Here is a 15,960-nt window from a genome sequence, read left to right on the forward strand (position 1 = left end):
TTTGCACTTGGACTTTTCCTCTAAAGGTATTTGCCAGTATCCTTTTGTTAAGTCCAGCGTGGATATATATTCCGTGTTACCAAGGGCGTCAATTAACTCGTCCACCCTTGGCATCAGATATGCGTCAAACTTGGATACCGCATTGACCTTTCGGAGGTCTACACAAAATCTTACCTTCCCATCAGGTTTAGGGACCATAATTAGTGGACTACACCACTCACTGCATGATTTCTCAATCACGCCTAAGTGTAACATTTCTTGTACCTCCTTCTCTACCAGGGCCCTATGATTTTCAGGCAACCTATAAGGACGAGAACGTACTTTTACCCCAGGTGCTGTCTCTATCACATGGGAAACTAAATTAGTTTGCCCTGGTAAATCAGAAAAAAACATAATTGAATTGTGTAATTATTTCTAACAAGTCCCCTTTTTGTTCAGACGACAATTGTCTACCCATTGGGATTTTATCGTCACCCACGATGTTCTTCTGTGGGAGCTGAGGACCCAGGTCCGTTTCCTACTCCACCGGGTAGATGAATAGAGACCACTGCACCTTCCAGGGTTTCAGCAAGTTCACATGGTAAATTTGTTTACCCTTCCTGGACCCTGGTTGAGCGATCTCGTAATCCACATCACCCGTGCGGCGGAGTACTTCAAATGGGCTCTTCCATTTGGCTAGGAGTTTACTCTCACAACTGGGTAATAATAACATCACCTAGTCTCCCGGGTGAAACACTCTCATGCGAACATTCTTATTGTAATGTCTCTCCTGACTGACCTGGGCTGATCTAAGATTCTCCCTAGCAAAATGGCCGACCACATCTAGGCACTTCCTAAGGTCTAGTACATATTCTTAGAAGGGGACCGCTGTTCCTCCCAGGACTCCTTTATGAAGTCTAGGATTCCCCGGGGTTGGCGGCCGTACAATAATTCAAATGGAGAGAACCCCATGGAGGCCTGAGGAACTTCCCGCACTGCAAACAGCAGAAAAGGGAGAAGTTAATCCCAGACTCTCTTTTCTGAATCTACAAATTTTCTCAGCATACCTTTTAGAGTTCTGTAAAATCTTTCCACCAATCCGTCAGTCTGTGGATGGTAGACCGATGTCCGAACAGATTTGACCTCTAGTAATTTTAAGAAATCCTGCATCAGTTTAGCCATAACATTTGTACCTTGGTCTGTCAACTAACCTGGGGAAGTCCAACACGTGAGAACAGCTCCAACAATTTGTTGGCTACTTGCCTCGCCATTGCTGTCCTCAGGCGGAACGCCTCAGGATATCTTGTTGCATAGTCGACTATTACGAGAATAAATCTGTGTCCTTTCGCAGAAGGCTCCAGCGGTCCTACCAAGTCTACACCAATCCTCTCAAAGGGAACGGACACCAAGGGTAAAGGAACCAAGGGGGATGGTTTTTGTGCCTTCGGACTAGTTAGTTGGCACTCAGGACATGCCACACATAACTTAGCAATGTCGCTATGCATCCCTGGCCAATAGAAGTGGAACGAAATATCGTCCAATGTTTTATCTCTACCCAGGTGACCACCCCAATGGACAGTATGGGCTAGCTAGGGTGAAGACAGTTTTAACAAATGCCTTGGGAACCAATATTTGTCTGGTGACCTCCCCTGTTTGTGTCTGCTTGTTCACCCTTGTTCATTCGACAATTCAAAATGAGGGAACACCATTACCCCTTGTGCACCAAATTGTGCACCCCCTGGTCATCATTTTTACCACTTTATCATATTGTTTGGCCAGGACTGGGTCTTCCCTCTGCCTCTGGCGAAAATCAGGGAGACATAGCTCTGGTAAATCCCCAGGGCCTATCTCTCCCTCCTTCTGGCCATACCTAGTCATGACTTGTGACTTATGCCTATTAGTATGGCGACCTTGAGTCCCAGATTTCTACAACCAGTCCTGTTTGTCACAGCGTCTTTGCCTCCGAGTCTTTGGAACCCGGTTTCTACTGGGGAACAGGTCGGCCGAAAAGGGGAACAGTTTACCAGGTTTCACCTGAGTCAGAGAATGAGGCTCCTCCTGAGAGATTGGAGCCATTAGGTTTGAAAAGAAAGGCCAGACACGGCCGAACAAAACGGGGGCAGGGAGCCAAGGAGCGACTCCTACTTCGATCCTGGCCTCCTAACCTTTCACCTGTAGCAGGATTTTGGCCGTCGGATACCATTTTACATCACCTTGTATACACTTTATACTCCATGGGAAGTCAAAGGAAAGCACAACAGGCGGTAACAGTTCCCGGAAGACCAGCTTTTTTTCAGAGCCTGAATCTATAAGGGCCTGGATGGTTTTACCACTAATCTGGACTGGAAGTAGCCAGGGCTTGCCATTTTCTCTTGGGAAGGCCGAGGCGACTGTCCTGCTGAAGGAGCATTCCATCTGTGGACACTCCACATGATGGTGGTCTTGTTCTCCGCAGGCCGAACATGGAGAGGGTTCCCTTGCCGGAGGGTGCCGTGGATACCGCTCAGCAGGACCGGATAATGGAGACCAGGCCTCCGATGGGTCCTGTGTGCGACGTCCTCTGAATTTCCTCTCATTTGGTGACGAGCCGACATCAGGAAGTAGATGAGGGTCTCGGCGGGGACCAGCATTTGAACCCCTCCCTTGCTGGAACGACTCCTCCTGTCGTGGAACTTGGCGGTTGCATATGGATGGGCCGTAGGTTCCCCGTTGGTCCGACCTCCCTCTTTGGGCTTCCGCAAATGCTGGTGGAGTCGGATCCATCGGGTCCAGGACACTCGCCTGCTCCTCGGCCCCAAGGAAGTTCTCAACGAGTCGGACCGCCAAAGCTATGGTTTCAGCAGCATGGCGTTTTACCCAAGAGCGTGCGGAAGGGGGTATTACCTGTAGGAATTGTTCCAAAACAACTTGCTCAAGAATTGCCTCCTTAGTGCACTCCTCGGGTTGTATCCAGCGAGTACACAAGTCCAATAACCGCTGAGCGAGGACCCGGGGTCTCATCTTAGCGGTGTACTTCAGGCTCCGGAACTGCTGCCGGTAGGTCTCTGGGGTCAGACTAAGCGATCCAGTATGGCAGCTTTTACTTGTTTGTAATCCATTGCCTGGTCCGCTTTGAGGCCCTGATATGAGGCCTAGGCTTCTCCTATGAGGAGCGGGGCCAAAGCAGTTGCCCAGCGATCTGCAGACCAGCCCCGGGCTTTGGCAACTCCTTCAAACATCAGTAGAAAAGCCTATGGATCCTCGTTCGGAGCCATTTTCCTCAGGAGGACCGGGGGTTTGTTCGCAAGTTCTGGACTGGCAGGCCCCTGGGATTGAGTCAGCAAGCTGACCATCCGCTCATCCTGTGCTTCCTGCTGCTGGATTAAGAGCTGGGTTTGCTGCTGCAATAGTCTTTCATCTCTCTCTGCCTGTAGTTGGGCCTGCTCGCACTGAAACGCTTTGAAAAATTCTTCCATTTTTTTTTTGTGTGTGTGTGGCCCTTCAACTGCCTCTCAAAATCCCGTCACTTCTAACACCATATGTTGCAGGGTACATGCAACCACACGCAAGGTTTCTGGATAAGGCTTATTTATTGAGCCTTAAAAATACAGCATACAAAACAAAAGCTTCTTTTCAGCATTCAAAAAACCCAGACAGTTCATCAAACATGCATTTGGAAGACAGACCTTATAGCAGTAATCTACTTCAGCGTTTCAGTACTATCTCTTGACCAGCCAGCCTCCTGTGTGTACAGCCTGGGGTTTTAAAACACCTTGATTATGCAGCTGGGACTACTCTTATTGTCAGGAGCTTCCCAGCTGAAAATTAAACTCGTCACTGCTGCACTGCATACCTACACATATACGTCTGCCAGGCATAGAGCTGGTGACGTTCATTCACCCTGTCACAATGCTCATTTGCATGTCTTAGACAGGTCTGCAACCCCGCCTTTCACCTTTATCACCCTGCACACAGCACTATCACTGCAGCAAGGGATTATGGGAAATGACACCATGCTAGTGGTTTTGAAGCAAAATGTCATTTCCCAGAATCCCTTGCTGCAGTGGAAGTGCTGTGTGCTGGGTGGTAATGGTGAAAGGCGGGGTTGCAGACCTGTCTAAGACATGCAAACAGGCATACACTAATAATTCCATTTGATATATATATATATATATATATATTTTTTTTTTTTTTTCCGTTAACGGTTGGCTGGGTTGTATACTTTTTAATCTATAATATGACTGTTTGTCATTAGAATATAGTTCAGCGTTTACTCAAGGATGAAATAGCCTGTGCCACCTGTGACTTGTGGCTACCTCCTTGGGTCCACATCATATTTTATCTATCTGAGAGATAAAGCTCCCCATTAGCAAATTCCCCCACGCTGCCTCAGCTTTTTGCAGAGCTAAGACCTGCATCTCAGTTGTGCTCGATGTCATAACTACCCGATGCGCATTTCGTGTGGGGGGGGGTTTAACCCCTTTATTACCATAGTGGTTACTACTGCTATGGTAGTGAAGGGGTTAACTCCTCTTGCAACCTTCCGTGCAGGCCTAACCACCCACCCTGGGGCAACTACCCCCTTCACCCACCCCCTGTACCCTCGACAAGCCGGGCACTCATGTTTAACCCCTTCATTGCCATAGCCGATAAGGTAATGAAGCTGTTTTTATTTACATTTTAATAACAGTGTACTGTAGCAGAGGGTCTCAGGAGTTGAACTGCGTTGATTTCAGCCCCGGAGACACCATGTTTCCCGAGTTACAGGACCCAGTATGGCGTGCCAGTTTCCCCATGCAATGTTTAAAATCTCCTGCGTCAAGTGACCTGGAGATTTAAATGCATAGGAGCTACCGGCACCCCAAACCAGGGGCCTGTATCTCGGGAAGCAGGGGTCCCTGGACCTGAAATTAATGCAGTTCAGCTCCAGAGATCCCTGCTACAGTACACTGTTATTAAAATGTAAATAAAAATAGTGCGATCGCCTGTGAGAGCTGTGCAGGGAGATGCAGCTCTCTCTGTGCAGCTCTGCCAGACTGTGGCACAGATCGCCAGAACTTAGAAAGAGGCTGAGACACCATCACTGCTGTCCCATGCGGTATTGGCATTTTCCTACCTCACAGTTTGAGGCTTGTGGAAATGGTTTCTGATTCTTTCTGTATACCATGGTAACACAAATGTCAAACCGTTCGATGGGGTCATGTCACACGTACGAGATAGCAGCAATTTTATTGAAGCTACTAGGATAGGCCCCATGGAGAGATACCTGTGAACACACCTGAGATATCTGGTGTGTTCGCAGGTACAGGTGGCCTATAGGCTAGAATATGCTCTCTCTCCTCTCCCACCATACAATTTTTTAGGCTCTGGATGGAAGTAAGACATACTTACTGTCATGTTATTGGGAGATAACACAATGTTATGTTATGAAAACATGATGTTAAGCCTATGTTAATGAAAAAAGACAATGTCAGCTTTGTTGATATGCGTTAGCCTCAGGGAAAATAAAGTCTATTACTGATTTAGGTAAACTGACGTTATGAGCTCTGACTTAAAAGTGCTCGACAGATATGGATCTAAGGCAGATACAGTACTCCAATCTTCCTTTGTCTACTTTGATACGTATTTGTTTAGTATATTTCACATCATATTTATATCTATCACAAAGCCAATATTTCGGTCAACCAGTCATTTATCAGGAAAGCACAGTGTATTATATAGCTTTGCGATTGTCATTAACCTCATGTTCGATATAAATGCATCACATCATCACATAGCCAGTAAGACCACTGCATAATGCCTCCATCACACAAGATTATGTGCTATCAAAGCTCAAATAAAATAAAAACTAATAATGTAGAACAGTAATAATGTAAACATTTATTGAATAACTAATAAGGAACAAAGTTTGAGGAAAAAAGGAACATCAAAAAAATAAAGAATAATAAGAGATACATTGGTTTCAAAATGTGAAGGTGGAAACAACCCTACACAATGTGTAGCATATAATAAACAAAGAATAAGACACTGACAGCAAAAAATCATTTGGAAAAATGATCTAGTATTGAAAAGAAGGAAACATAATACAAACAACAAAAAATAATTAAATATACAGGTGGGTGTCATTCGATGAAGGGGATTGTTCCCTGAAACGTTATGCCTAAACCTGACCCCATCGCTGTGTGGTAACTCTGTCATTATATTGCTTCAATACATTTTTTTGCATATTGAATTATTTTTGTTATATAACTTATGTTTTATTTTCGTCAATACGGAATAATCTTTCTAAATTATTTTTGCTGCACAGTGTCTTATTCTTTGTTCATTGAATAACTATCGTAATAATAAAGAACAGCAACAAAAACCATTGCCTTTTTGTTCCACATTGTACTGCACATCTTTCTTTGCTTATTTTATTTTTAAAAATGTTTATTTTGTACCTGTGCATACATGGTGTATGCTGTGGTGCTGTATAAATTGATATATATATATATATATATATATATATATATATATATATATATATATATATAGTGGTTGACAAATCACCAAAAAATCTACTCGCCACACAAAAAAATCTACTCGCCACCTAGTACCAAACGTGTGCTGCTTGGGCCAATATTTACTCGCCCGGGGGTTAAATCCACTCGCCCGGGGCGAGCAAATGTATAGGTTTGTCGAACACTGTATATATATATTTATATATATATATATACACACACATGTAGAGGTATAAGTACCGTGTTAGCCGAGCTTCAATAATCAAAAAATAAATAGATGATACCGTTCTGTGGCTAACGAAATGCTTTTATTTGTGCGAGCTTTCGAGATACACTGATCTCTTCTTCCGGCGATGTTACAATGAATGAAGCAAGCATATATATATATATATATATATATATATACACACATGTACTGCAGCTTTTCTAACACAAATGTACAGCGTAAATGGCACATACTGTATGTGAGCTTGTTATAAATACAGTTGTTTTAGCAACAACTAGTGTAATCACACGTTTTGCTTACACAGTTGATGTATTTCCACTTTTAAATTATGGGCTAACATAAAAAAAAGGCATGAAAAGATTTGTTCTCTTCTTGTGCTAATTACACTAATTAAGCATGGTTTAGTGAGTCTAGCCCTTAGCACGTCCAAGGAATTAATGTGCATTTATGTTACTATTGTGCAATCCTCCAATGGTTTTCTATTTTACAGAATTATTCCGATAAAATGCTTTGCATGGATTCTTAATTTTCAATGTCTGATTATTGCAAAGTAATGAAAAAATGTGTCGGGTCCCAGCACTCAATGAACACAATAAATGATAAAAAAAAAATTAAACCAAGTCTTTTGTATTTCCTATTACAGAATACAGTATCAAAGTAAACATTTGAAAATTATGTTAGAGCATAGGCATAGGAAAGGAACACAATCTAAAGGAAATATCACCACTGATATACAGGTAACTATCAGCCTATATTGAAAATGTGTAGTGTGCACAAAGGTATGTAAGTATAAACTCTGTCAAATAACCGAGGAGTTGTTTAACCATCTCAGATAAATACTGTAGGGTATTTCAAAGACTAAGTAGGCACATCTATGTTTAAAATAAGGGCATACTTGGTTAGGGTGACCATATTTGTCCCACCGGGCCAAACGTCACGCAGCGCAGACTGCACATGCACAAAGAGCGCTTGCCGACGACACGTGCGTGATTGGCACTTGCCGGCTACTCGTGCGCATTTGTGATTGGTACTTGCAGACTGAGCATGCTGATTGGTGTTTGCTGGTCGCTCATGCGCTTGCGCCATCGGAGCTTGCCAGGTTGCGCATGCGCATGAGCGACCGGCAAACGCTAATCGCGCATGTGCAGTCAGCAAGTGCTGATTGCGCATTTGTGGCCATTGGGATTCAAAAAGCGGGACAGAACCCAAAAATGTCTGGACAGAGCCCTAAAAATCAAGGACTATCCTGGCTAAAGGGGGACATCTGGTCACCCTATCCTTGGTCTTCCCAGAGAACCGGTGTTCAGATATGTACTGTCAAAAAAAGTATTTCAAAGTCCCATAACAAGGCTAAATAGTCAGTTTCATGGTGTAACATGGAGGATCACTGTCCTGATACACCATTTATAAACATTCTGAACACGTAATCTAGGGGGAGGCAAACGTTTTCCGGCATTACTCACCATTCTTCTGGACCATTCCTACAATGAAACAAAAGATGTGTTTCTTCCCAGTAATCACAGTCCTCCGAGTGTGTCCATAAGAAACACAAAGCTGTATGCTTCAAATCCATTGCTCTGTTGAGAGTTGCAAAATAGTTGCTCTATTCGACCATAGCTCCAGTCTGTTGCGATAGCCTGAAGCGTGACGCCTTAGAAGAAGTTCCTTCTTTGCTCCTCCTATCTTTTTGCTTTCCCTATCAATCTAAGATGGTTATATGACTCCTAGGTTACATGACAGGGTTTTTGCTTTACAGTATGTACCTTTATGCATACTACTCTTTTTTGATATAGGCTGATAAGCGCCCCTGATATACAGGTAACCTATCTCATATAGTGCCATAATATTTTTGAATTGGCATTTCCTTTAGATAGGTTATCTTTCTGACACATCCTGTGACCAGCCTATGCTGCAGGTGTGACATTTCTAATGGGGTACATAATTTTCAAATATTTACTTTGATATTCTGTAATAGAAAATACAAAAGACTTGACCTAAATATTTTACCATTTATTGTGTTCATTGAATGCTGGGACCCAACACATTTTTCCATTTGGTTATTTGGGACCCTAGGGCGGTCTTTGTTCCCGTGCACCAGCAATTAAAATTTGCTTTATATATGTGAAGTGCTGTGTGACCTATTGTATATATTGCAAAGTAATATATGCCATACAATGGAGAAAACAGAACAAAGTTCTTGACCAGTGCTCCCCGATAATTGGGCAGAAAACAGCATGTGGATAAAGCTGTAATGAGTAGATTAGGCCGCGCTTATAGTGCCGGTGATGGCGATGTGACCGATGACATCACCCGTCACTGGGCTCTATGCAGTAAGCGCCAAAAAAGTCCTCTCGCTAAGTGTTCCTTATCGGCATGATTCTGCCGATTTTCCCTCGCCGTATGCAATAAGTGCCGAATCCCTTCCGAATCAAGCCGAAAACATTTGGTCCCGCTCTGCCGATGATTTGCCGATCACACACACAGGTGTATCGGCGTGCACGGCGGGGTGGTGTTAGGTTCGCCAATGAAACTTCTTCCTGAATCTGCCGAAGCAAGCATGTTTTTGATTGAGCGGCCCATTTAAAGGCAGCGTGTATTTTTATTCATTCTCTGTGTTGTTGGGAGAGAGAGAGAGAGACACACAGAGCTGGCCGATTTACATATTTCATATTAACTGAGAGAGTAGTTGTGTATTGTGAGAGGTTTGTCCTGTGTTGTTTTGTTAACATCTTTGTCTTGTTTTCCCTTTGTAAGTGTTCAGTGCGATTGTCTTTAAATTTCTTTTCTGTTCTTTGTGAGTGTTATAGGTATGGCCGAAAGGCGTGGGAAGAGTGATGCTGGTGTGAGTGGTACCGGTAGTCATGTGAGTACGCGTCTGAGTGAACGTAGGATTCAGGGGAGTGCTGTTGCTGCGAGTGCGACTGGTGTTGCTGGGAGTGCGAGTGCTGCTGGTGCTCTGTTGCTGGTGCCTGGGGGTGTCTGGTGGTGGGGTGGTTGGTGGTGGCCCGCTTTTGGAGTCTCTTCCATTGGAAGAAGGAGAGTCCAGTCAGCAGCAGCCAAGCTCTGGGGCTGCACGTGTTCGGAGGAAACATCTGGAGCGGCCACGTAATCCTCGTTTCAATGAAGAGGAAAACAGAGTTCTTGTTACAGGGATTTTGGAGCACTATGACTCTCTGTATGGGCATTTACTAGGTAAGTCTATCTTTGCATTGATTGTTCAAAGACATGTTATCCTAGGTCATGTGAGATGTTTTAATATCAAACTATTATTCTCTAATATCTATCAATTAAAGTTAATTGTTACACACATATTCCTTCATGCTTTATAACGACCATAACAATCAGTCTAAAAAGTTTGCCAAAGTTCATACAATATTCATGCAAGCTTCCTTAGATTTGTATGTTTACACGTAAATGCTCATGTGCTACATATATTCAACCTAAACCAGCATGTTTGGTATCTCTTGGATCAGGTAGCAATTTAGGAAACTGCTCGTTTTTCTAATAATAATTAACGTCATATATTTTGTATGTATTTCAAGGGCGTACAAGTTCAGCATCCAAAAAAGAAATGTGGGAGCAAATAACATTGGCTGTGTCTGTGTATGGGAATCATGTCAGGGACCGGGCGAATTGTCGGAAGAGATTCGATGATATCAGGGCAAACTTAAAGAAAAAAATACAAGCACAACGGATGCATGCTTCTGCCACTGGAGGTGGGCCGCCAGCACAAGCTCTAATCTTAACTCCATTGGAGGAGCAGATGCGGAAAAATTTCTTCCTGTCGTCGTGGAGGGTTTGGAAGGGGACAGAGATATCGGAATTTTTCGGCTCAATTTCCAGCAGGTGACAAATGTTAATGTATTACGCGTGTCGTATGTTAAAGTTCTTATCTATATTTCCGCAGAAACTTATAGTTTTTCACAATATAAGCATACCTACATATATATCTGTATATATGTCTCTCTCTCTATATATCTATCTATCTATCTATCTATATATTTATTTATATATAGTTGTCCTACAATAACCAAAAATAATTTTATATATATATATATATATATATATGTGTGTGTGTTTGGAAACATGTATTGGCTCAGCTATCGTGGATGACATCATTATGAGTAAACATACACAACTTGACCTGCATGAAGGGATCTTCCAAATAACACACACTGCAACCTTCTACCTTACAAAGCATTCAACATCTTTGCCCTATAGTTCAAAGCTGAATGTATGTGTGAATCTTTGTACAAACAATGGGTTAACATGCATAACCACAAAGCACACCCGCACTCATTCTTTGTCACAGTAATGTATAACTTCGTTATACTGTGTCTGTGCACACAAATGCATAATTCACCTTTTCATGTATGTGTCGATACATATATACATATATACATATTATAGATAGATCTATCTATCTATATAGATATATCTATCTATATCTATCTATCTATATAGACATATAGATCTATCTATCTATCTATCTATCTATCTATCTATCTATCTATCTATCTATCTATCTATATATATATATATATATATATATTAGTGATAATCTATGTTACACCTATAAACAGGCCATTACTGCCTAATCAAGTCTTGCATGGAATATTGTGCATTCAAAGGCGAACATAAATAATTTTCACAAACACATTTCGTTATGTTTGATTAAAGCTCTTTTTTCACTTCATGTAGTATAATGTGAGCATAAATAGGAACATGTACCATATGGTATTTAATTGTGTTCATATGTAGCTCACTTCATATTTTTATTTCACTCATGTACCGGTGTGTGAAATCAGCTGCAATTCATATGTAATCACAGCATAGAGTAAACAGAGGGGGTGGGGTCGGGCACAGAGCCAGATCACAGGGTCATGGTAGGGTCAAGTCTTGTGGGACGGCTTCCAGGTGGTAGAACTAAATAAAAGGTCAGGGTGGTGTCACGTCTTGGGGGAGGGACTACAGTTGTTACAAGCTGACAAGGTGAACAGAAGTTCATCACATTCATTTGAAATGGTAATTATCTGAATAATTTCACCCACCAGGCCACTATATATGAAAACGTACATTAGTCATTAGTTCAGTCATATCTTATTTTTACCTTATAGATACGCCACCTTATCACACCAGTACCATCTGTGAGCGACACACTGCATGTGTTGATGAGTGTCAGCCACATTGAGCGCTACAAGGGAAAGGCTAGGGCGCTCCCTATTGATTCTGGCTGATAATAACGCCTATAAGATAATGTATAACCAAAAGAAAGGGAAAGTGTATACTTGCCCTTGTTGTTTTCTGCAGCTGGACCAGTGAGAAGATCAAGCCCGGAATCTTCTTATAGCGGCAGTGGAGATGGTGTATAGGTCAGCGCAAGGGATTTTACTCAGAAATTTGAGAGAAGAATTAAAATACATGGAATCAATGTATTGAGTAAATAAACAAATATATAAACATGTATTAAAAAATGCGTATATAAAAAATGCGGATATAAAAAAATGAGTATATAAAAAATGCGTATATAAAAAGTATGTGATAGTATTTATATCTATATAAAACACCAACAGTGTGTGCACTGGGGTTGTAGGGAAGGGAAAGGGTAAGGTCAGGGAAGGAAGAGGGGTGAGGAGCAAATGCTATATAAACAACTCACACAACCTTGTGTGAGATTCCTCCCTCAGAGAATGTTTTCAGACTGTGGTGAATCAGTCACGTCGTACTTTCTATTCCTCTCAGTGGAGGCAGTACGCGAGTGGCTCCTCTCCCAGGTGACCAGATTGCAAAAAATGAGGAACCTGACGAAGCATCACTGCGAAACGCGTAGTTCCCTGCCGGAGCCTATTGAGTGAGGGACCCAGGCAGCCTCCTGACATCCGGGAAGACCACTTCTTCCGGTCCCGCTGTCGGACGCGTTAGCGGGAGTCCCACTGGAGGAAAAGGCTTCACCGGATTGATCGGGCTGACACTGGGCTGTTTTTATCTTTATGTGAGTGTGATTATCCTTTATACCCTTGATGTAATAAACTTTTAACTGCTACTTACCCAGGCGTTTGCCCATTTTTTGCAATCAATTTTATAGATATAAATACTATCACATACTTTTTATATACGCATTTTTTATATGCATTTTTTTATATACGCATTTTTTATATACGCATTTTTTAATACATGTTTATATATTTGTTTATTTACTCAATACATTGATTCCGTGTATTTTATTTCTTCTCTCAAATTTCTGAGTAAAATCCCTTGCACTGACCTATCCACCATCTCCACATTGAGCGCTACACCTGCTTCTCTTAAATGTTCAGACAGATCACTAAAAACATTCATTCACATTTCCACAATTAGGTACTGAATTATAAGCAGAGTTAACTTTGCTGTCATGGTAGTCATGTACATTATTATTGTTAGATTACTACACAACATATGCAGTGTATGTACAGCAGAAAACTTAATTTTACAACGCATTCATGCATGAACATTGTATGTTGTATGGTGTTAAAAATAAATGTGCCGATTATGTTCACATGAACATTTGTTAAGATGGATAATATTGAGATTGGCCGAACCATATCATTGTCATTTCGTTATGTGATGTTGATATTTAGCCATAACTACTCCCACTACAGATACGTCATATTAATTATGTACACATGACAATTAAATTCTGATGTTATTCTTCTATATAGTTGCTCCTGCAGCTCCTGGGTCACCTGACACTGAACATGTCTCATCACCTGGCTCATCAAGGTCATCATCAAGAATGGAAGGTGAGTGTATGAGGTGCAGCACATATAATGTGTACATTTGAAGAATTTAATTTGCCATGGAAAAAAATGCCTTTCACATGTAATGAACTTCACATCAGTTATTGTCACAGAAGATGTAGTGTTTCCTGACAACATGTATTGTGTGTGTTTTAAACTATCAGCTAGGAGTTGTTAGGTTATAACAACCTTTAATTCATTCTTCTTTCACACCGAGTCGAAACATCCTTGTTACTTCAAGCATCATCTTTTAATTGAACAACAAAACATACAGAACACCTACAAGCTCAAATTGAACCCCCAGTGTGATTGTGACAAATCTATTACAGAGTGCTTTTCCTGGTAATGTACAGGTTAATAAAAGCTTCAATCAGACTTAGAACTTTTGCAACTCATATTGACAGATTTATTATAAATCATTCTTCCTGGCAATGCACAGGTTATTAAGAATTTATATTAGTGTAGGGACCCTTGAACGTGGTCTGCCGTGAAGTTTGGCTCAAGGGCTTACAACAATTTGGCCAAAATGTTAAACTAAAAGACCATTTTATTTATTAGTTATTTATACATGTATATTTAGGCACTGTACCGTATATAAGTTTTTCTGGATGTGCACTGAGCTTTGTCTGTGTTTTATGTTATGTCTCTGGTTTTAAATATCATCTTTTAATTGGACACAAACTATAAATTATGGAAACATGTTATGTGTTACACTGAGAACAACTATCATTATAGTGAAAGCAAAGTGAAAGTTCCATGGCAGTTCATAATATCTTTCTTTATTTGTAGAACCAGATGTTGCCGCTCAAGGACAAATTCACTCAAGTGACCATGAAGATGTTGACACTCCTGGATTAACCCAGCATTCAAGTCCTCCTGCTCGTGACACCTACTCAGCTATTGCAGCTTCTGAAGAACGAATCTTGGGTGAAGAAAATAGTCGCCATTCAGAAATGATGTCAGTGCTTGAAAGGATGCTGTCACTGCATGAAAGGATGCATGAAAGGTCAATATCAGAACTGTCACAAATTCAAAAAGTCATCATCCAAGTTCCTAAAGAAATCCAGAATGTAAACAGGACATTACAAGCACTAGTTCTCACTGAAAGCCAATCAAATCAGTTGCGGAGTACAGCAAGAGAACAACAATTCCACTTTACCCCATCAGAGAATGGATCTTTACATGCTGCTACTTTTTCTCCTGAGTCATCAGTTCTTCATTCCCCAGTTCTGGATGATACCGGTACAGTAGGTGCCAGTTCTGTGCAGGTCCCTGTCAACATCCAACCGCTTACATCTGTTCAACCGACACCTACAAATGAGACACGCAAAAGAAAGTTAGGGCAACAATTACTAATAACCAGCTTTTGGAAAAAGATTAAAACACCAAAACAAGAAAATGCTCCACCATCAGTCTTGCAATGTTTATCAACTGTTTCACAACTGCCACAGCCAACACCCAGTGCCCCTGAAGTGCCACAGCCCACACTTAGTGTCCCTGAAGTGCCACAGCCCACACCCAGTGTCCCTGAAGTGCAACTGCCCACAACCAGTGCCCCTGAAGTGCCACAGCCCACACTTAGTGCCCCTGAAGTGCAACAGCCCACACCCAGTGCCCCTGAAGTGCAACAGCCCACACCCAGTGCCACAGAACTGCCACAGGCCAGTACAAGTCTTACAGTTAAGGCCAGAGTACTAGGCAGAGGGAAAAGGAAACACAACAGCCAACAAGAAGGCCTGTGACTCGCTCTCAAAAGGATAAACATAAATAAATAATCACATTCACTAAATTTGTTGGTGTCCTGGTGTTGTTTAATGCAGACTATTTCATGCATAGTGTATGTATGATCATGTACAGATGCTTGATAACATTCAAGTATGTCCTTGTACACATGAATGTTTAGAAATGCTCACTGACTGAATGAAGGCATATTTGATAACATATGAGTATGTATTAATCATCAGTTGATTAATGGTACAACATTATTACACACATGCCATGTTAATGGAAGATGACATTCACTTAGCTCTTGTTCAAGATGAGATGCATGTCATTTCCCAGAATCCCTTGCTGCAGTGGAAGTGCTGTATGCTGGGTGACAATGGGGAAAGACAGGGTTGCAGACCTGTCTAAGACATGCAAATGAACATACAGGAATATTTACAGTTGCTTTATGCTTTACTGTGGAGGTTTTTGTCACTTTTTTTACCCACCATAACCTTAATGACAGTGGTGATTACCTAGTCTAGTCTCAAACCTGCTTTGCCATTAAGACCAGCCTCACACTGATGATACCCATCAAGGTTGAAACATGTATGTGAGTAGGTCTAATGGCTTTGCATCTCATCCCAGCCTCTGTTTAAAAGCTGTGTTTAAAACAGCATGCATTGGCTTGAGGATTGGCTTGTGTAATACGAGCTTGAGACAAAAGGTGGCACTGAGTGCTCATTTGCATGTCATTTCCCAGAATCCCTTGCTGCAGTGGAAGTGCTGTATGCTG

The 15,960-nt window shown here is 41.7% G+C and overlaps 2 protein-coding genes across 2 annotated transcripts in view; both read left to right on the forward strand.

Moving 5' to 3' along the window:
* The window catches only part of DOK6 (docking protein 6), a 521,007-nt gene that overhangs the window by 31,495 nt on the left and 473,552 nt on the right, over positions 1 to 15,960 (forward strand). The gene's annotated exons all lie outside the window — the stretch shown is intronic.
* LOC142488597 (uncharacterized) lies at positions 12,995 to 15,644 on the forward strand. The gene is made up of 2 exons (XM_075589046.1): positions 12,995 to 13,463; positions 14,250 to 15,644. The coding sequence occupies exons 1-2, from the start codon at positions 13,364 to 13,366 to the stop codon at positions 15,200 to 15,202; spliced, it is 1,053 nt and encodes a 350-aa protein (XP_075445161.1). The 5' UTR covers positions 12,995 to 13,363; the 3' UTR covers positions 15,203 to 15,644.

This window comes from Ascaphus truei, chromosome 2, assembly GCF_040206685.1.
Source record: "Ascaphus truei isolate aAscTru1 chromosome 2, aAscTru1.hap1, whole genome shotgun sequence".
In the NCBI taxonomy this organism is placed as follows: Eukaryota; Metazoa; Chordata; class Amphibia; order Anura; family Ascaphidae; genus Ascaphus; species Ascaphus truei.

Bases quoted from the DNA above. Each gene is read 5' to 3' on its own strand.
- LOC142488597 (XM_075589046.1), top strand. From the start codon at position 13,364: ATGTTATTCTTCTATATAGTTGCTCCTGCAGCTCCTGGGTCACCTGAC. The intron at 13,464-14,249 runs GTGAGTGTATGA...CTTTATTTGTAG, and splicing joins GTCATCATCAAGAATGGAAG to AACCAGATGTTGCCGCTCAA.